The following is a 23,065-nucleotide window of genomic DNA, read 5'->3' as shown; positions in this document are numbered from 1 at the left end:
TGAAGTCGAGATAGTTTACCTGTGGGGAAGATAATCTCAGCCGGACTCATCCTTAAAGCTGCGTTAAATAGGCCAACTACAGATGATATTAATGTTGCCCAATTAACAGAGAAACTAAGAAATATTAGAGAAACAAGATATCCGCCGAAGGAAATTAGCAAACGAGAAGTTAACATAGTTGTGACCGTTCGTTAGCGCAAATCTACTGGTTTTACTCGTTTGCAACCGGCCTTAGCCAGTGCTAGAAAGTAGTTATGTTAATATTGTTTAGACTTTAGAGTATATTAAACTTATTTATTTGATCACTAGCTGTAGCTTGCGGTTTTGCCTGACACACCACGTCTTATAATTGTTATCTAAGGCTCAGCTCCTCATAGTCAAAGCATCATATTAATTAGCCCATAACCATCCTCAAGAATTGGGCTATCGCATACCTAATCAAAATATCTTTCCATTCGAACTAGTATTTCTGGAGATTATCGCGTCCAAACAAACACACACTTCGTAGATTATTCGTAGACTTTATACGTATGTGGACTTACAACTACTGACCTAGGAACACTCTAGGACTCTAGTATGTAAGTAAATCCCTCTTACTGATTAACAAGTATGTACCTACCTAAGCTTAGAGCAAGTACAGAGTAGACATGGGAAAAACATATCATTGAAAAGAAAAGATTGATATATATCTTTTGATCACTGGGATATGTATCACTCTTTTGTATCTCTATATCCTTTCGAATCCGCGAGTGACATTGTACTGTTGCTCAGAGTGACTCGCTTCGTTCAATTCAATCCAATGTATCACTAAATCAGTACGAACTAAGAGTGATAGATTCGTTTAGGATAGATAGATTCGTATATCAGTTTATAATATAAATAATAATAATAAGTTTATAATAATAAGTTTCTATTTTTCATTTTAAATTTAAGTTTACGATTTATGTAATTGGCTGTTAAAGCCGTGTAAATCGAATAAATAAATAAAAACTAAAATAAAAACGTGGGGCCCATTAACTATTGCTGTAGTACTTTCTTCTAGAGGTATAATAGGTGTGGATTGCATCGACTTACTATAATCGTAACTGGAGATTTTGACAATCAATAATCAGCCGTAGCGGCTTCACCAGCGAACGCCGAGCTCATGATCTACCAAAGTATAAAGATATGCTTTGCCATAGGTAGGATTTCACAGGGGCCCCACGTTTTTATTTTAGTTTAATATGACCGGGACCACCTACGTAGGTTGACAGGTAAGTAACTATTTTTTTATTTTCTAGTTTTCAGTGCACATAAGATAAAACCGTTTAACTTAAAAGTTTTTTTACCGATTTTTTATTTTCTAGTTTTTAGTATTTAATGAAAATGCGTACCGAATATTCCTCATTCTATCTAATTCATTTAGTGTATCATTATTACACGGTCTCTTACCTGACAATTTATTACAATCTAATTCCTCAATACATAGCCCTTCCAGATACTTTTTTTTTTAACAACCCCAAAAATCATCACATGACCTCTCCTGCTGTGGGTCAGCAGCGGTGAGGGAGTGTCAGACTCTTGACTAGAAACCGTTTTGTTCCGTCGTAGGCCTTTTATGTGCCAGGGCCGCGGTAACTCTTTCGAACAATCTCGCAGCCCAGGCAGGCCTTGGCCCTGTTGGGCCCCGCTGGAGTTACTGACAGTTTTCTACTTGTGAAGCCCTTTCATTTGATACCCGTATTGGTGGGATTGATAAAAAATTGTTATCAGCCATTTGGTAGCGGCGGCCATCTTAGATTTCAATTTTGCATAGTAAATTGTATTCTACTAGTTGAGACCTTTCATTTGATACCCATGTTGATGAGATTGATAAAACCTACGTTATCCGCCATTTTATAGCGGCCGCCATCTTGGATTTAATTTTTTATAGTATATTGTATTCTGTTTGTTGAGCCCTTTCATTTGATACCCATATTGATGGGATTGATAAAACCTACGTTATCCGCCATCTTAGATTTCAATTTTGCATAGTAAATTGTATTCTACTTGTTGAGACCTTTCATTTGATACCCATGTTGATGGGATTTATAAAACTTAAGTTATCCGCCATTTTGTAGAGGCCGCCATCTTGGATTTTAATTTTATATAGTACATTGTATTCTACTGGTTGAGAACTTTCATTTGATACCCATATTGATGGGATTGATAAAACCTACGTTATCCGCCATTTTGTAGCGGCCGCCATCTTGGATTTCATTTTTTATAGTAAATTGTATTCTACTTGTTGAGTCCTTTCATTTGATACCCATGTTGATGGGATTTATAAAACCTAAGTTATCCGCCATTTTGTAGAGGCCGCCATCTTGGATTTTAATTTTATATAGTACATTGTATTCTACTGGTTGAGAACTTTCATTTGATACCATATTGATGGGATTGATAAAACCTACGTTATCCGCCATTTTGTAGCGGCCGCCATCTTGGATTTCAATTTTTTATAGTATATTGTATTCTGCTTGTTGAGCCCTTTCATTTGATACCCATATTGATGGGATTGATAAAATCTACGTTATCCGCCATTTTGTGCCGGCGGCCATATTGGATTTACAATGTTATTGATATTACTATATTGTATTGTCATCGGAATTAAAGGTGTATACAAAATTTCAGATTAATCGGTTGACAGGAAGAGGGTGAAATTTGAATTACTAAATTTGACCCAAGAATGAATAAATAAAACAAACGGGGTAAGCTAAATAAAACCGTTTAAAAATAATGGTTAAACACTTATCCTCGGTATCGAGAAAGTGAGACAGAACATTCTAAGTAGGGAAGTGCGAAAGAGATGTCTGGACTTTCCGATGAGAAACCGTGACGCCAGCCGCTCAATGCTGTGTGTGCGAGTGCAACACAGATACAAACGGACGACGGATTGAATGAGTTGTTAAAGATACACTGATACATTCGGATTTGAACTGATACAAAGAGCGAGTGATAAGAACGGAAAGATACATATCTTTTTTATCTATCACTCCTGAGTTACCCATCTCTAGTACAGAGTAGTAATACAATTCACTGCTAAGTCGCTAGTCACTGATTCAATTCCCGTATGTTGTAAATATTTGCAAGGGAGATGTAAGTTGTTTTTCAAACTTCTTGCTATCATCATTAATTCTTTAACAGATTCTGATTGAAAAACAGTCTGTTAGTAGCAGCTTGTCTCCTAAAATATTTTTATAAGAAGGACATATTAGTACCTAACTTGAAACTTACTAACTTGACCTAAAATGAAACCTTACAAGAATTTAATTTATACTAACAAGCCTATAATATCCGAGTATAAGCTAGTGACCTGTCACTTCAAGTTATGAGTTACTTACCTACATACCTTCAGTTTCATCAGGCGTCATATTACGTAGTGTTACTCGTACAACCTTTTAAATGATATTAAATTTACATTTACCCCGTGACAGAGTTACCTAAGTAAGAATTATTGTATTATACGTACCTATTCTATATCAAAGTTGTCTGTCTTTCTGTTGTTTTGTCATAGTAAAAGGCTAAGCCCACGGAGTAAGAAAAGATAAGCGGAGGGATTCTTCTACAACAAATTCGCATGGTAGACATGACCAAAACGATGTGACAGTTATGACCAGATTACCAGTTCTTATGTGATTTTCCGTTATGGCACCTCCACTAGTCATTTTGTTCTCCGTGGCTAAGCCCCATTGAAATTACTATACCACATAAAAACAACAGCAGTACCAGAACATTTAAATTAAATCATTCAAAGAGGAAAACATTTCGCTGTGACCTCCAACAGTGAACCTTGACGGTGCGCAGACGCATTCAAACAGCCGCTCAGTACTATCGCTTATAGTTTGACGAAGCATCCGTATTTTACTATAGTTCTACAGAATGTTGTTATCTACTCAGTTGAATGAATATGTAATAAGCCTTACAGTCTAGTAGTAATAGTCCTTACAGTATTCTACACTGCAACATATTAGAATGCTTTTTCTACAACGATTGGGTAGGCAGGTTTAGTTACCTTTTAACTAACGCTTCGCTTCCTTGTATATTACTCTATCTAAATGACAATTGATTCAATAATTTTTAAAACTTCGCAGATAGACAATTATAGATAGATAAAATTTCATCACATAAATATGTAGCAATGAAAAGAATCGCAGTCCCAAAGCAATTCCTACATTTGATTATGTTTAACCGATTTCCCAAAAATAAGAAGGTTCGTATTCAGTTACGATTTTTTTTGTTTGTCAACAGTCGACTTATAGGTTTTTTATTAGCTACACGTGGACTGATACCGATGTACATGAAAAATAATATCGATATTAAAGCCTCGTATCGATTCAATAGGTACGTAACTAGAGCACGATCTTGTCGAGTGTTATTTATTAATATTCGATTCGTAATAAATTATAATTGTAAATACGTCGTGTGTTCCGTTATAATAAATCTTGTTACATTCGAATATTAGATATGTCGCCATTTATAAAGCTTTGTATAGTAAAATCGCGTCTAAAACGTTCAGAATTATATAGGAATACCTAAAGAGTTAGTAGGTATAATGTAATGTAATGTAATGGAAGGTATAAAGAGGTATTACACATGTCTTAGACCCTGAAAAAGGACATAGTCTACTTTTTATCCGTCTGCGGAAAGAAGTTCCTTCAGAACGCGAGAAAACCAACTGAGAATAATGATCACTGAGATTTCGGATATAGGTACTTAAAAACAGAGTAAAGTCTCATAAAAAACTGGCGCAGTAATGAAATAATCGCTAAGATTGTTAGTTCAAGATATTAAATAATATTACTGTATTGTATTTTTTGCTCAGAAGCAATTGAGTCGAGTCTATGAGATTTTTTTAAAGCAAAGGCATCCGGGTCCGTGTTAACTGAACTTAAATATGTATAACCACGTCTATAAGACATGTCTATGAATTTATTGAATAATCCTAGAAGCCAGTTATAGTAAGCTAAAGCCAATAATGTCATTGTAAAAAATAATATACTTAAATATAAAAAGTATACACCTGTAACTGCTCTATTCTATTGTCAAATGCGGAACAGAGGTTCAACATAAAGCTATTTTTACAAAAGAATCAAATAGTCAGAAGCCAGAAAGTCTGACAACAAGTCCTAGGGTTGCCCGGAAAAATGCCTTGGGGCGTTTAAATAGTCAGTTGCAGAGAGTGCACCTGGTGTGAGTGCCCACCGACCTCAACGTAGTTGGAAAAAGGCTAGGCAGATCAATCAACTCTCAGAATAGGTAAATAGGTACCTATGTATTTGAAAAATAGCTTAATTTATTAGGTAATGAAGGAACTCAAACTCTGGTTCTCAGATGCATCCGGTTAGACTGGAAGCCGACCCCAACATAGTTAGGAAAAGGCCTGGTAGATGATGATGAAGTCTCAAACCTGTGCCATTTTCAAAAGTGTCTCCACAACTTTTGTCTTGTGTGTCGTCACATCAAGTATTTTGTTTATTATTGTGCAGTATCAAAATGTCACGGTCGACATGACACTTGTATTTACCTCAGAGCAAAGGCAAGTGCATACAGTGTCTAGTTGTACTGGTTTCTGACAAATAGGTAGCCTTTAAGATTTTCATTTTTACATCAACTCCATCTATTACGCAAATCGTTGTCTTTCTGTAACTTGCCCTCATTTTATTTCTGTCTGTATTTTACTTTAATGTTGTCTATGAGTCATGTTCTAGCAAATAAATGAAGGTACCTACTTATTTTCTATCCCTCGAATCAAGTTTCAATTTCCCCCCAAGTCAATACTAAGAATTAAAAAGTATTTTCCCTTATGACTTACAAATAAACCTGTTATAAATATTGCAAAGTAAATATCAGTTTTGTTCTTGTCGAATAAATCTTTGACCGAACAATACAATTACGATATAAAACATATAAAAGTCCAGTTATGTTATTCCCCTGTTGCAATTTTATAACACCTATTGATTAATACCTACATTTAAAAAATATATATTTTGAACTTGATAAAAATATAAAAAAAAACCTGAATTTTAGCGTGCAAGTCACGTGCCTTGTGGTTTTAACGATCACCAATCACAAATTAGCTCCAAGCTAATGACTCCAATAAACGATTTAATAAATTACTCGTTCGGGGAAGTACTAACAGTACAAAAAAGGTTATAAAACACTAGAATTATTCAGTGGCTTTACCCGCTCTAAGGTATAGGCAATAGTAACCGCAGACTACCAGCAAGTCTGACAATCACATGGCTTGTCAAGGAGAATCGGGTTGCCCGGATAACTGGGTTGAGGAGGTCAGATACCCAGTCGCTCCTTGTAAAACAGGTACTGTAGGTGCACCTGGTTACACTGAAACAAAAAGCTAGGCAGATGAGAACACAAACACACCTAACAATAAAACATTTAAGTTATCAAAACAAAACTATAGTGCTAATGTTGAAAAAATATGTTCGGTAAAACAATCGGCAGTTAACTACGACAGCCATTGTTAGCTAGCTACCGATCTCGATAATAATGTTATTTTTATATGGCAACACTGCTTAGACATGTCACATGTTGTAATAAAGATGACAATGGTATCGGTTTATGATTTGAAATGAATCACAGATATACTAAGTAGGTATACTTGGTGAGGAATTGGCAGAAAGATCTTTTTAAGTTGAAGGTTATTCATTCTCCTAGCCTTTTCCCAATTATGTTGGGGTCGGCCTCCAGTCTAAACGGATGCAGCTGAGTACCATAGTTAAGAGTTTTACATGAAGCGACTGCCTATCTGACGCCCTTAACCCAGTCACTTAGGCAACCCTTGGCCTTATCGTAGGTGCCAATATACAGGGTTTTTCTTAAAGTATGAATCAAATGGAATGGAGTTCAGAATGTGGGGATTTTTACAGGCAAAAAATTAAGCTTAATTTTAGTACCTATTTCATCAACTTTTTATCAACAGACTTCACGTCTAATTCGATTTGTAACTTGTCTGTCATTACATAACAACATGATATGATATGAAGTATGGTAGTAGGTATACTTAGTAAGTTTAGGAATTCGCGAACGTTCGACGTTCTCCCAATAACTTTCACTCAAACGCGACAGACGAATATAAAACATGATATTTAGGCAATTATTATGGCAAACACATATCCAGTGATGTATGGCTTGTATTTTTGTTGATTTATATCGGGGTTTAAGTAAAATGTCGCTATAAACAGTTACGTTTAAAGACTGAGGGGAATACTCATTTATCGAGTTCAATACATTTATTTAATGAACAAAAGTGTTATGTTAAAATTATTTATTATTTCAGTATACTAACTTCCACCAGCAGTTTCACTTGCGTCCCGTGGGAACATCTAACAAACTCTTCAGTTTTTGCATGATAATAAACAACATTTTAATAAATTACGAACATAAGATCATGGTCAATATAATATTACTGCTGTTACTATGTGTCGAATGTTGAAAAAGTAGCACAATCAAAATATTATTGTTGATCGGACTTTATCCTTAAAGTCCAACTTTTAAAATTATTCCAAGCTAATAAAATTATCGTAAAATGCTCGCGAACACCACATTATCTTCGTAATACATTAACATAAATATAATAAAAAAATAAAAAGCATAGGTCGACAACCGTTAGTCCCTCTTTTTACATATTTGGAGAAATATGTAAAATATATTGACACCTGATATCCTTAACACAGATGCAGAATTTCCTTATATGGTCATGTTTGTAAATCTTCTGCAGTACCTTGGTTGAAATGTAGATAGCCTTGTAGGATAAAATAGATTTATATTGTTTTATTTATCGTTGCATAATAACATTGCAGTTTTTAAGATAAATAAAGTTGTGTGTAAAAAACTGCAGGCTTGAGCGCAATCTGCACCTTGTCACGTTTTAGACGATGCTACAAAAACATTGTAAGTAATCTGCAAGAACTAACAAATTGCTTAAATTGTTTCGTTTACGTTCAAAATAAAAATTAACACAATGTAGCCCAAACTCATATCTAGCAGAAGTAAAAATAGTTATAGGTTTTATTATCTGTTATGTCCACATTCATCGCACACATAGGTGAACACTGGGCAAAAATCTTCGACTTTTCTCAAAGTTCATAATTTTTTTATGAAGTCCAATATAGACCGTGGTTAGATTTGATCACGAAACTCACCAATTTATTTACCACTAACAAAAATCACACTTTTCCAAAAGAAGTTCATTTTTTACTTCAATCCATAAAACCATTAGAAATAAACACTTTTAACCGACTCAAAGTCACGAGGTCCTCATTTCGGATATAGCTGAATCGACTTCCAAAATCGATAAAGTCCTTTTATGTTTCTATTTTGGACAACAAGACACACTGACTACCACCAATCTCATCACCGCACAGCAACAAACAACCTTCCTCATCACCTTTGTCAAATTCTAGTGAACCACTGGAGTAAGGTCATTGTTCTTATCACCACAATGATGAACAGTTTTGCTGGAATCCTCCCAAATCCTGAGCACACAGTGATAATGTACTTCTTTGTCATTTGTCATCGCCATTTGTTTGAACAGATGTTCATTTTTATTGTTCTGTGTACTAGGCTTGTTGTGTGGATTTTCTTGTTATAGGCTTTTAAAGATGTAGGTAAAATACTTTTAGTTTTGTATCTCTGCCTTTAGGCTCGACTGTCTGTATGGCCATCTTCTCATCATCTTTATGGCTTCTGATCTATCAGGAAGTTGAAGTATAAATTATTGTTTTCCCTGTTATTGAGTTAACCGCAGCCTTTTCTATTGTTCTCGTTAAAATAATAGTTATTGAAAGAACATAACAATTTTATGTGATTCTGGCCAAAAAGAAGTTAAGGCTAGCTCACTAGTTCTTGATTTTAATCTTCAATTGTAGAATTTTAAAAAAATATAAGTATTATGCCTTTTCCTTTTTTTAAAAAAAGTGCTCATATTCATTCACTATTTCTAAATATCTAGCTCCTAAAACATTAAGACCAAACATTAGTACCTATGTCAACAGTCTCCCAGAGTTCTCAAGACATTCACATTGCAAACGCTGTTTACACTAAACTTGATCAATCTTACGAAACTTCGGTCCGTTCTCCGAATGTTACGAAATTAGATTTAATAGTTCGATCTATAATCGGGTTTCTTTCTGTTCTTGTTGTATTTTTAGTTTGTTTTTAAGATCTTTTTGAAGAAGCCTCGATTTTATAAATATGTCAGTTTTATTGATAAGAGTATAATTTTGATTTATATGATCATCATTACCATTTCTATCTTGATAGTCGGTGCAACATGTGTTTTCTTCCTATTTATTTTCTATCGTGCCTTTCTGATGCAATTCTCTCGATCTATTGCATTTTTCTATTGCATCCGTTATACAGCTGTACGTTCTTATTGTACCTTTGTGTCAAAGAATACATTGCTTTGCTGCGCATTATTTTATTCACTCGCAACATGACTTAAATATTCTACACCAACTATGAAGTAGATCAAGCGAAGGCTACGTGAATAGAAACAGATTTGAATTATAAGTTATAAAAACCTGACCTTTTAATATCGAACTACTTCGTTAAAACATGAATAGATCCAACACGTGATTTATTTTTAGATATTTTCGTAACGTCATTTATTTCGAAAAGCTACTGACTGTTATGTGGGTCATGCAAATAAAAAATATTGTTGTTTTGACCATTTATACAGGTTAAGTAACCATTCACGTGTGACGTATGTTCTAATACTAGAAAGGAACCGTTATATAAAATTCTTAACACATCAGGTTATATTAGACGCCATTATGCATTTTTTTCCTCTTCATATATCTTATTTAACGTAAGTATATCTTCTACTTTATCTAGTTGAGCGTCTAGATTTCTTCATTTTGTCGTCTGGACTCCACTAACATTAAGTGGTCTTGTAATCTTACCTTAACATCTACATACACTGCTCCTGATTGCGGAACTTTCCGTACTGTTGTATTTCAACCGTCTTAATACTGTAATAAGTTGTTTGTAACTTATATTAGGATTCCTAGACTTATATCCTTTCTTGCTCCAAAAATCTCTTCTTCCACTACTTCCTAAATGTTATGAAACAGACAAACACACAACTAATCATCTAAGACATTGGTTTTGCTGCAATTTGCTTAAGGATTACCATCTGCTGTTGATAAGGAAGATAGGAAACACGTCTGTCATTCATGTCACTCATTTTACATCGTCATTATTTGGTGTCGAGTCACTGACTGCTTTCTATTTAGTTGTTTTTAAATTATTCTTTAGTTTTTATTATTTAAAATGGTGAGTTTGGTTTTGTTTATTATTCGAATTTTGAAGTTTTATTTTTTTTCTTTTTGTAAAGCATCGTCAATTCGATTTGCATTTGCTTTTCCCCTTAGAGTATTTTTGTTCATGATGTCATTTGCGTGTATAAAATTGTAAGGTTCTATAGTTTTTAATTTAGTAACCAGTTTTTGTACCTTTGACTTGTCATCTTGTTTAATATCTAACAATCTTCTAAATTGTTGTACGTAATTGATAGAGTAGTCATCATTTGCAGTACTTATTGCATTTATTGCACTGACGTTGTCTAGTTTTGATAGCAATTTGAGGAAAGTGAGAAAGTCTGATTTAAAAAAGATCGCATGCATACCAATGATACATTGAAAGACAGGTTTGTAAGTAAGGAGTCTGTGCGAAAATTCTAAAGCAGAAAAAAAAAAATAAATGTAAATAATAGATATGAACAGGAACTAATATCATGTTAATTGTATATCAAAGTACTTTATGACATAAATAAAGCAATCTCAAGATCAAACATAATTGTTATAATCCCGCATTCATTGTGTTATGATAAGTTTTAACTTCAATCATATCTTAGTTAAAGAAGTGTTGTCTTAACAATACGTTATGACATTTGCCGACGTTTGTTAACTGTCAAGCATTGTAATAACAATACTGTTTTATCAGATTTTTGAGATAAATGTTATCTCAGGTGTTCTTCATAATTTATCTTTCTGCAGAAGTCGTACCACCTTTAATTTAAATCTATTAGATATCTTTGGATAGTTTACTATGAGAGTTCCATATTTTTCTTAAATTTTCCTCATTACATTTTTCATAGACGCTCTTATGGTTTGTTGTGCATTAGGTATAGAAACGGAGGAATGCAGTAATTTCAGGAACTCTTGCACATCTGCTAAAATCTTACACATGTTTTTAAAATTATCTCTGACAACAACACACATTTTGTTTAAATTACAAGATAAAAGGGTTTGTGATGATATCATTTTTAAATTCTTAAAATTTTTGTTAAGTCAACAAACTCCGCGTCTTTTTGTAAAAATATTTTTTCATACTGTATTATGTTTTGTTGTTCATAAAACAACAAAAAAACGCTTGTTATCGCCGAAGTGTCAAACAGAGAGTGGCTCGTGGCTTATTTAGATGGGTTTTCTTTTAACTTTTGCCTTAAAAAGAGTCCATGGACTTTCCTCCCGGCTCTTTTCCATGGGACTTTTTAGAACCGTGCACCTAGTGTGAGGTTTCATAAGAGCCAGCAAAGACCTATTTGAAATAAAACATTGACTTCTAACAAGAAATTCACTTAACGAACGCAATCTAATAATAATTGAGAATCATTCATACCGAACTATAATATTATGCATTTAATACACGTGTCAATCTGATCGAATGCAGTTTACAATAATGTGCACTATAACACATAATACTTGCATAATTTGTTTTACAGACAAAAGCCCTTTTACTTTGTTGAAAACCTTTGGAATTTCTATCATGCCTATACCTATATAAGGGAATACCATGTCTGTTACAGCCTTTATATCGTCCCACTGCTGGGCACAGGCCTCCTCTCACACGGAGAAGGATTAAGCATTAATCACCATGCTTGCTCAATGCGGGTTGGCGATTTCAGACTTTATAGTCCAGGTTTCCTCAAGATGTTTTCCTTCACCTTTGCATCAGCCATTGGTGTCCAAGATATACTTAAAAAGTACATACAACCTTAGACAAGTTGCATTGGTACTTGCCTGCCTGAAATCGAACCCACACCCTCAGTTGGTTGTTTACCCACTAGGCCACCACGACTTGTAATAGAATATTATGTCATTGTTTATTTTTTTTTTCTTGGAGTAGATAACTATGTGTCTGGTGAGATGTTGGTGCTGTTCTAAAGAGTTCCTTAAAACATCTGTTCTTAAATTTATCATGTAGCTAGCCTTTTCCTAACTACGGCTTTTATTCTAAGCGAATGAAGGATACAAAGTGTAACTTGTGCATCACAATTTATGCTAATTTAGCAGTAACGAAAAGTTTACCGAACTTGCAAACTTTTATCACCTAACACGATGTTCCCACATGACAATTTCCGCGAGATATCATCTTATATGTGAGAACAATGGGAAGGTAATCTATTACTTACGCACTAATTAGAATAAACATTCTTGAATAATGGCTGGAAATACCTTTGGGATTTTTCACACTTTTTTGTCTATGGAGACTGAAGATTTTAGTTTTATTTTAAAAATTTATTACATCCGTTTCATGGAGCCCATTTTTCTTACAGTGCATGCGTTTTTTGACCCGGAACATAGGTCCCTTGTTTAGATGATAGAATTAAAAAGCGAGGGAATTTACAAAAAATCTTTGTTTATGAGTCTGTGGGTAAATAAACTCCAACATTTTCGAGATTCTAAAAATTCTGCAGCAGATTTAGCAGTACTTCGCTATTATATTTATCACCTATAGAACCATTCCTTTGTATTTATTTTTGGCAGACATTACAAAGAGATAAAAGGTGCTAAAAACCTCCCACGATCATCACATCAAAACGTGTAAAATGACTGAATAAGACAAACGTCACTTGTGTCAACTGTCACCTGTCAGCTGTCACGCTTCGCGCCGTGATCATGTCATTACCGGTCAAGCAATTACCGTGGCCTGTTCATTACCGTCGTCACGGGCCGTGACGGCATTGATCGTTTATGCTGCATTTCAATCAAGTAGTTTTTATTACGTATGGCTTTTTCATCAGAATGTTTGTTTACAATCGCTTAACGAAATGGAGTATTCGAAATTGCATGGGTAAAGCATTATTTTTGTGTTTTTAACACAATTCCATTCTTCCTAGTAAGGGCAACGAAAGTCCCAGGGATAGGTTATAACCTGGAAGCCGACATAGGCTACTTTTTACAGGGTGATGGGTGTAGTTCTCCCGGGATACGGGGGTACCACTGGTAGAAGCTAGTTATCAATAAATCACCAATTACACTGTTTTTAGTATGTATGTACCTACTAAATAACGTTACTAGTTGTTACATAATCTAGGTTAGGAAGACGATATCTCGTTGGTAGCCATAACCGTGGGAATATACCGTTCACTTAGCATTTAAAATGCTGGCTGGGATGACCAATGATTTTACGGGTAGGTAAAACGCACATGGGTAATTGACTTCTATTGTGACAAAGTTACCTATCATAGTGACTGTCATTCACCCAGGATGCTCACTAGGTACTGTCATTTTGTACCAAATTAATACCTTAACCGAAATCTAAATAAAACCTGCGGACAAACTTTGTTTATTTGTAACGCTTTTATGCTGAAATGGCTGAACCGGTGAAGATGGTCATGGAGATCTTTATGGGTAGTCAGAAACCAGTCTTACCAAAGGGTGTCGGGTTGACCCGGTGACTGGGTTGAGAAGGTTAGACAGACAGTCGCTCCATGCACTTAAAACATTGGTACTCAGCCGCATCTTGTGAAATTGGAAGCCGACCCCAACCAACGCAGTTGGGAATAGGTAAGGCATATGATAATTAGTGATAGGTACCCTAGGAACCTCTAGAAATGAAGTTAGGCCTTTTCATCTTGTTGATAGATGTAGTTTCAGCGGGGAACAGGGGAAACCACGAGCGAAGTCTAGTCCTGTGTAAATATCTCGTCCACAATTAATAGACAGTTTCTATTCTGACGTGTGTTCGATATTGTCACTACGTCACGGTCAAGGGCGAGTCGTACAATATGATGTCATTAGCCGCGTGGCTAATGCATTTGAAGTTGTATACATAGATAGATACATACATAATGTTGTTAGATACATAGGTGTTTGTGTGAGAGCAATGAACTGGAACGATGGCGGATAGAACGATTTGATGAGGTTCATTTAATTATCATTGTCAAGGAAAATCTTGATCAAGGGGAAAATGAAAGTCAACGAATCAAAACAAAAATATTGTGATAGGTTTTTTTTTAATTTATATATTTATCGTATTCAAAAAAATAAAAAGAAGCTTCGAAATAAGTTAAGTTTTAGTAATAATTACCACTAATAACAATATTATGATCAGTTAATCATTGAAAATGAGACTAGTTTATTAAGAATTTAATTGACTAATATCTAAAATTAAACCCAGAAATTATAATATTAATCACCATATTTGACTAGCAAATATTTTAAAAGCTGGCAAATCAAGGAAATAATTATATTTAAAACACACAGAAGTATGTCTGAAACACGTGTGAGCGATTAGTCTTACAGTGTTAAGCGATCAACCATGACTATAGACAATAGGACGCCATATTTTGTTTTAATACACATTTATTTTGACTAATAACCTTTACCGCAACGCAAGGCCGTGATAAACAATTTATTTGCGAAAAAAATGCAAATCGTGAGGATCTAATATAGTTTTTAGTTATTTTTGAAGTATACTTACTATTTATGTAACCAGTTTTTGGACTGTTAACTGAAAGTCTACGTCTTGATAAAGAGTTATTCAAAAAATATATGAAACTAATGCAAATAGATCTTCATTCTATTCTAAAAGATATCAACCGACGCTGGTTTTAGTAAAAGTAATCCTAAATATATCCTAAACAAAGTTCCGCATATGAAATGCAGTGAATCGAAATTGTTACAATCTTGTTCTATATTGACACTACATACCTATGCTTTCAAAAACAACCAACAAGACATTTCTTAGTTATACAACATGTAATTAACGCACACCCTCAAACACCCCAATTAGAATATTATGTTATAACCATAATACATACACTGAATTTTTAATTTAACATGTATATGCATTGTTATTTACTAAATTAGTTATACCAATTCTTGGAGAACTTTTTGGTCATACTACTACGCATGCAAATATCGCGCCGCGCGCCGCTCGACTCGACACAACATAACGAAACTACGGAAAAAGCCGACAATACACGAAGTCTTATTACTTTGAGTTACGGTCTATTTGAATTTGTTTTGACTGTACAGGGTTAATATGACAATCATTTCCGTAGTTTTAATTATTTTTGGGATAAAAAATTACCTATATTAAAAATGATATAAATCGATTCAGTAAACGATTCTGAACAAACTAATTTCAGGATGTGCGTTAATTAAGTTACATGTTGTATAATTAAACCATTAAATTCCTCCATTCCAGATGGGCTGCGGTCGAATATTCAACGCTCTACGGCGCTGCAAGCAGCTAGAAGACGGAGACACATCAACACAGCTAGACAGATGCCTAGGCCTCCTAGACCTGACGGCGCTAGGCGTAGGCAGCACGCTAGGGCTGGGAGTTTATGTCCTAGCGGGGGCGGTGGCCAAGACTGTGGCGGGACCAGCTGTGTGTATTAGCTTTCTGGTCGCTGCTATCGCTTCGGCTTTTGCTGGTAAGTTTAATTTTAATATGGTGGGGTGTTTGTTGAAATCATGTAGTCAAAAGGGGTATGGATTATATGATACCTAAGTACTCGTTGTGTTACGTTACATTCCCATACCCAAAGTGCTCACAGTACTCATAGTACCTATAGCGTAGGAAGTACCCAATGGTGTTCTAGATGAGGAATTTGCGGATGCTGTCCTTATAAAATTATTAAACTACTTTTTATCAAAGCAATCTCATTAAGAACCATTAATCAAACAGATTTGAAAAGTGATTAGGATAAAACAAATAGATTCTTTGGTAACAAATGAAACAGGAATTACCTATCCTTTAATTTATGCATGCATGAAGGACCCCTCCCGCTGTAGGTTAACAGCGGTGAGGGAGTGTCTGACTCTTACTGACTAAAAACCGTCGTGTTCCATCATAGGCCTTTTATGTACCAGGGCCGCGGTATCTCTTTCGAACAACCCGCAGCTTTCGAACAACCCACCTCTGAAGTTAAATCATAAAAACATGAAATAAAACGGTGGTAATAAAATAAATTCAAACCAACGTGCCCAAATTGGTACCTAAATAGGCTCATTAAACGTACAAATTAAACGGCCATTAAAATAATTATAAACTCATAATGTGACATGCGCAAGAGTGACTGGCCATAGACAGTCCCTTTACAAGGCTGTCCATTGTGTATCCGACATCTGTCATACAAGACATGGCCGAATATTTTTTGTGACGTATTTAGGAAATTATTCACTTCCTCATAGTTATAATTTGCGTATTCATAACTGATTGGTGCGTCAATCTGGTTCAGTTTTATCAATTGAATGAAAATTTAATGTAAATAGAGAATATTTTAACACCCATAATCGGATTGTATGCTTTCCGGTGCAAAATATAACATCATAGCTCGATTTTTAGTCAAACAATTCTTGAAGCTCTTATGGCTAGATTTCACTTAAATTATCTACAAACATTACGTGCGCGTTAAAAATTAAAACGCGTCTGCGCAAGTCTAGGTACTGTTAGCACCTTTGCGTGCGCACAAGTTAGAATTGCGCGGACAAAAGTTATTTCGCCGCACACCAATTTATTGAATATAGGCTTTAGAAAAGGACTACAGAGGGCCGAAAAAGCCATCAAAGATCCTACAATTTATTGCATCTAGAATAAGAAAAAAAATGTTATAATTTGATATCAATTGACCTTTAAGCCTTAAACCTGGTTAACTTGATCTAGTAGACAACACGCATCATGGGCCCACTACGTGTCAGTTCACGCTACAGATTTCCAAAGTTTTCCTTTCATTTAAAATTGTATGGCCGCATACCAGTGTCCGAGTACCTACTTATAAAAAAGCAAATGGAAATGAATAAGATAAATCATCAGTTCACTAATTAATGACTATGAAACATGCCTTAATTGATTAACAAAGCTTCAGTATTAAGTAATTTTCTAATTAAAAAGTGCATCATTCTATTTTTATACACGTATCTATATGAAAATATTGAAACAAAATTGTATGTAAGTTAACCAATGGCGATTTGCGTCGTTATTTAAACAACCAGCGATAGATACTAACAATGGTTAATTATAGAAATAAATAATCCCGCACACAATCCCGGGGATTATAGCAAAAAATTCAAAGTACTGATAAAGTACTACTTGTAAGTAGGTACTTCAAAAGTATAATAAATACCGACTACTTAAGTTTTTTAAACAATAGACGGCGATAATTTCTAATATTTTATGTCAATGAAAAACTTAAGTGTTGTAGATATCTATGTAGGTACTTTGAGATTGAACAGTATTGCATGATCTCAAGTAGAAAACGTGCCAAATGATAATTCAGTACCTACATTTAATAATAGTTACATAAGGTAACTAGTTATGTTTAACTAATTGACAACAGTGTTGCAAAAAATTAAACCTTGGAATTGACTTGCGAAAAAATTGTTATGTCGTATTCCATTACAACTAAAATTCTAAGTACCTAGTTACTATTATTGACAAAGCTAGCTACACGTAAACACGAATATGGCGTCATTGGCAATAGAGCATTACATTCCTTTGCAGATGAAACTGATACAAACCAAACCCATATTTTTTCATAAAATGACTTACAGTCTTTCCTACTACATCTCTTACCCAAGTCCAATTACTTATTACGCCAGGGGATTTATTTTCAAATTGGCTGTGAGATACGTACCTAATGTTTGTTTACTGAAAAGAGCAGACCACTATCAATTCTTCTTCTTCTTAGACTTTATCTTGTCTTGTGACGAGGTCCGCTTTCCGTTCTTCCGGTTCTCCGACTTCGCTCTATCCAGGACATCTTCCTCTTCGAGTTCGCAGGTTTCAACACCTTTCTTTGCCAATATCAGTTAAAAAATATTATCTCAACCCCTCTTCCAGGCCTCTGCTACGCTGAATTCGCAGCCCGCGTGCCCAAAGCCGGGTCAGCATACGTCTACAGCTACGTGAGCGTCGGCGAGTTCATCGCCTTCACCATCGGCTGGAACCTCATCTTGGAGTACGTCATCGGCACAGCCAGCGTGGCCAAAGGCATGGCCTTGTATATCGACAGCCTGTGTAACAACTCCATGGCGAGAGCTATGACTGAGGCTGCTCCTATCAATGTGTCTTTTATGGCGGATTACCCTGATTTCTTCGCGTTTGCACTTGTGATGTTGATTACTGGTGAGTTATTTTGATGTTTATTTTATTCAGTGTCATTGATTTTTTTAATAATTTACGTTACAATACCCCCAATGCTACATCGTATCCAAAAGAGTCTTGCCTCCACAAAGCTTTTGTTCTTCAGAATGTGTGGGATGAGAAATGTATCCTAGTGGTGCCAATGTCTTTTAGAATATACCTAACGTTTACATTTTCAATTAAAACATTGATCTCTATCTTTACCAAAAGGATTTTAATGCTAATCACGTGATGTCGTATATTCACAGTACTCCTGGGTATAGGCGTGAGTGAGTCCACAAAGCTGAACAACGTATTCACGGCGCTGAACCTCATCACTGTCATCATTGTAGTCATCGCTGGAGCTGTCAAGAGTGAGTACTTCTTCTTCTTCTTCCTCTTCTATTCCCAAGTTATTTGGAGTCGTCGCAATATGTTTTCAGCTTCCATTCTTCTCTATCAGCCGCTAACACCCCTAGTGGATGTAACATCTATTCCCTTATTCGTAATACCCTATAATCAGTCAAAAGTGAGTAGGTACTGCTCTATAAAAAGGACAAATCTTCGCGAAATAATTCGCCACGTAAAACTGATGATCCATGACAATCAAAGCCACCGTTTACAACAAAATTCGTGCCTAATGAATATCACAGACTTAGTTGAATTAATGTAGATACAACTAATTATTTGCTTTTTATTAATATCATCGAAAAACAAAAAAGTCATACAGTTTACGCTTCAATACACGTAGTAACTCTGATTTGAAATCCACACCTCGAATTTTATCACCTTTGCTAAAGTGCGTGTATCATAAACAAGACCCGTAAGATCCCCTGCGGTCACAGCGCTCATTTGGACTCCCTAACCGGACATCCACGTGGACAGCCGTCATTTGCCAATTCGCGCGCGGCTCAGGATCCTGGCTGGTGGCTATTTATAACGGCTCCCACGGCCCTGGCGAGATTGAGATATATGGAACATGGCTGGAAGGATAGTTTACAGATTGGTTTATGGAACTTTACAATAAGTGGGGAAAGATTTGTCAGAACAAGCGAATCAAATCCAATAACCCACAAACTTATAATCCGATACTGTTTCGATGTGTAGATAGAGGCTCCGAAAGAGGGTATTTACGCTACTAAATCGATTTGAGATCGTAGATATTTTTTACTCCCTACTTAAATAATTCATACCTACTCGGTTTGTTTACTACCCATCCTCAGTTGGAGGACTACATTGCAATATCGACTGCCGCATTGATCCACGAAATATTGTGCTCTAAAAAGTTCTCAAACCGATCTTTTGATTTTCCAATAGAAATCTGATAGGTTTTACCCTGAATGATAGGAAAATTATTTTACTTTTTTAAATATTTTTACACAATGAATTGTTATAATAAGCATATGTTAAGTATTCACTAACAATAACTGATCATTATCGTCTTCAATAATGATTTATGATCTAGTTGAGTTACAATACCCTTAGCTCTTCAACTGTACCATATCTAGGCACTTGGTTAACACAAGCACTAACTAGATGATTAGATAAGTCTGAGAGACGAATCAGAGGTACAATTTATTGCACTTACGGTGTAATGTGAGATAATAATGATATTCCACGTGTACACGGAGAGTTGTTTTATGGAATACTATGCATGTTATAGGTACGTATGTAGACAATAAAGGTACCAGCATATAAAAAAATTTGGGAGCTTAGAACATATGTTAGAAAACTAAGGGTTACCCTATAACAATAAGGCCTCTTTCAAGAGTCACTACTCATTGATTAAATCCTAATTAGGAAGCAATTAGTACTCCTGAATTTAGTCAAGTACAATAAGGTTTTTCATCAACTGCATTACTAACTAAATCTTAACTTCTCCAACAGGTGACCCAGCAAACTGGAGGATAGCAATTGAAGACGTGCCAGAAGAGTACAAAAGCCAGGCTGGCGCTGGTGGCTTTGCCCCCTGGGGCGTCGCCGGCATCATGGCAGGAGCAGCCAAGTGTTTCTTCGGCTTCGTAGGGTTTGACTGCGTGGCCACCACGGGAGAGGAGGCTAAGAACCCAAAGAGAGATATACCCCTGTCCATAGTCTTGTCTCTGGTGGTGATCTTTGTGTCGTACTTTAGTATTGCTACGGTACTGACTATGATGCTGCCTTATTATTTGCAGGTGAGATATTTTGTACTGCTCTAAAATTAGTACTAGATATGACAATTCTATCATGAATCTAGTGTGCCACCAACTTTCTCGAACAAACGCAAATGTTTTTTTGGCAAGTTCCACTTTCGCTATACTTTGCTGACCCAGTTTCTCCACTGTATGGCAATTCAACAGTGGGAGGAAAAATAAGAGGTATAAAATATGACAAGTCAGATTTCTCCCTTAATCCAAGACATACTCGTAGAAGATACATATGTCTAACTTAACTAATCTTCGTTCTTTAGGACGCAGACGCGCCGTTCCCCCACGTGTTCACAGAAGCCAACCTACCCGTGATCAAGTGGATAGTCACCATCGGCGCCATCTTCGCGCTCTGCACCAGTCTGCTGGGCGCCATGTTCCCTCTACCCAGGGTGTTATACGCCATGGGCAGTGATGGTGTGCTGTTCAGACCGTTAGCCATAATTAACAAGAGGACCCAGACTCCTGTTATTGCGACGATCTTGAGTGGGTTGCTTGCTGGTTAGTAATTTTCTTTAATAATCTCCTAGATATTTTTTTTGCGCTCAAGACGTACATGGAAAGAGTTGCGGCGATAAGAGCTGGGCTCTTAAATTAATGAAGAAGAGATACATTTCAACACACTAACTGACTATGTATTCAAATATTTGCACCCATAATGCATCTCTTTAAACATTATATTACAATACTTAGCAGTTAGCACCTCTAAATGTGTTGTGTTTAGTTATTTATTGTTACAATATAACTACACAGTAGAAGCAAAGATGTAGCAAAACATTTTAGTCACGTATGTAACGAATGTTTTTATTTATTTTCTAGCAATAATGGCGGCATTGTTCAACTTGAACCAGCTGATCGACATGATGTCTATCGGAACTCTTCTCGCGTACACCATCGTTGCTACCAGTGTGCTGATTCTCAGGTAAATCATCGCCAGCTAATAGCTTTTAGTTAACAGTACAGTTTCCTAAATTCAGGAGGAATGCTTGAAATATTAACATACCTAATCATATTCTCGTGGTAAAATTGGAACAACTTATTTCATCATCCACATATCAAAATCTTTTGACTTAAATGTCAAAATGTGACCAGCTGGACACACATAGCAGGAATAATTGGACCTGGCTTGTGTAATAATTTGTAACTCCTTGTTAGAACCCATCTCATCATCATCTCCCGAGTCTTTTCCCAACTACGTTGGGGTCGGCTTCCAGTCTAACCGGATTCAGCTGAGTACCAGTGCTTTACGATAGAACCCTTCTAGATTGCTAAATTCCTTTTTTCAACTAAATACTTGATCCTCTGTTTTTTCAGATACGAAGAAGAAACAACAATACAACTTCACGCGACAAAGCCAGCACCCGAGACTCCGTTTAGCGTGTTCAAGCAGCTCTTCAACCTGCTGGGGCTCAAGTACCCCACGCAACTGTCGTACACCATCGCCAAGTGCACCATCTTCATATTTTGTAAGTATTTTTGGATCATCATCATCGTCATAATCATCATCAACACCGTTGTCATCATTATCATCATTGTCATCATCATCAATCATCACCGTCATCGTCATCATCGTCGTCATAAACATCAACATCACCGCCATCATCATCATCCCTATCGTCGTCGTCATCATCAATGTGCCTCTCTCATCATCATCCTCCTGCCCTTATCCCAATTTTATTTGGGGTCGCCGCAGCATGTTTTCTCCTTCCATACTCCTCTATCTGCCGTCATCTCGCAAGTAACATTCTTTCTAACCATCGACTTTAAAATCTATCCATCGTTTCTTTGGTCGTCCTCTTCCACTATATCCGTCCACGTTCATGCTCAAAACCCTTCCTTCAATGTTGCCCTCTATAACTGTATATCTTTGCCGGCAGTCGTGGTGGCGCTGGTGACGTGCTCGCTGCTGCGCTGGGAGCGCGCGGCGGGGGCGCTGGGCGCGCTGGGCGCGGTGCTGCTGGTGCTGCTGCTCGTGCTCTACCGGCAGCCCAGGAATAATGTGGAGCAGCTGTCGTTCACGGTATGTTGTCTCTCCCCCTGCAGTCGTGGTGGCGCTGGTGACGTGCTGCTGGTGCTGCTGCTCGTGCTCTACCGGCAGCCCAGGAATAATGTGGAGCAGCTGTCGTTCACGGTATGTTGTCTCTCCCCCTGCAGTCGTGGTGGCGCTGGTGACGTGCTGCTGGTGCTGCTGCTCGTGCTCTACCGGCAGCCCAGGAATAATGTGGAGCAGCTGTCGTTCACGGTATGTTGTCTCTCCCCCTGCAGTCGTGGTGGCGCTGGTGACGTGCTGCTGGTGCTGCTGCTCGTGCTCTACCGGCAGCCCAGGAATAATGTGGAGCAGCTGTCGTTCACGGTATGTTGTCTCTCCCCCTGCAGTCGTGGTGGCGCTGGTGACGTGCTGCTGGTGCTGCTGCTCGTGCTCTACCGGCAGCCCAGGAATAATGTGGAGCAGCTGTCGTTCACGGTATGTTGTCTCT

At 36.6% G+C, this 23,065-nt stretch overlaps 1 protein-coding gene across 2 annotated transcripts in view; it reads left to right on the top strand.

Annotated features, from left to right (window-relative positions):
• LOC124637284 (cationic amino acid transporter 3) overlaps positions 1-23,065 on the top strand; it is a 36,199-nt gene that overhangs the window by 10,266 nt on the left and 2,868 nt on the right. The window contains exons 1-9 of one of the 2 annotated variants that reach the window (XM_047173631.1): positions 10,227-10,317; positions 15,481-15,712; positions 18,121-18,405; positions 18,672-18,776; positions 20,290-20,576; positions 20,852-21,089; positions 21,408-21,510; positions 21,903-22,054; positions 22,466-22,608. In XM_047173631.1, the coding sequence (XP_047029587.1) occupies positions 10,315-10,317; positions 15,481-15,712; positions 18,121-18,405; positions 18,672-18,776; positions 20,290-20,576; positions 20,852-21,089; positions 21,408-21,510; positions 21,903-22,054; positions 22,466-22,608 (1,548 nt within the window). In that variant the 5' untranslated portion in view covers positions 10,227-10,314. Of the gene's footprint in view, positions 1-10,226; positions 10,318-15,480; positions 15,713-18,120; positions 18,406-18,671; positions 18,777-20,289; positions 20,577-20,851; positions 21,090-21,407; positions 21,511-21,902; positions 22,055-22,465; positions 22,609-23,065 lie in introns of those variants that run through there. The other variant, XM_047173632.1, reaches the window with a different exon arrangement.

Source organism: Helicoverpa zea, chromosome 16, assembly GCF_022581195.2.
Source record: "Helicoverpa zea isolate HzStark_Cry1AcR chromosome 16, ilHelZeax1.1, whole genome shotgun sequence".
Lineage (NCBI taxonomy): Eukaryota > Metazoa > Arthropoda > Insecta > Lepidoptera > Noctuidae > Helicoverpa > Helicoverpa zea.
The sequence above is the reverse complement of the archived record's forward strand: the minus strand, read 5'-3'. Positions and strand labels throughout refer to the sequence as shown.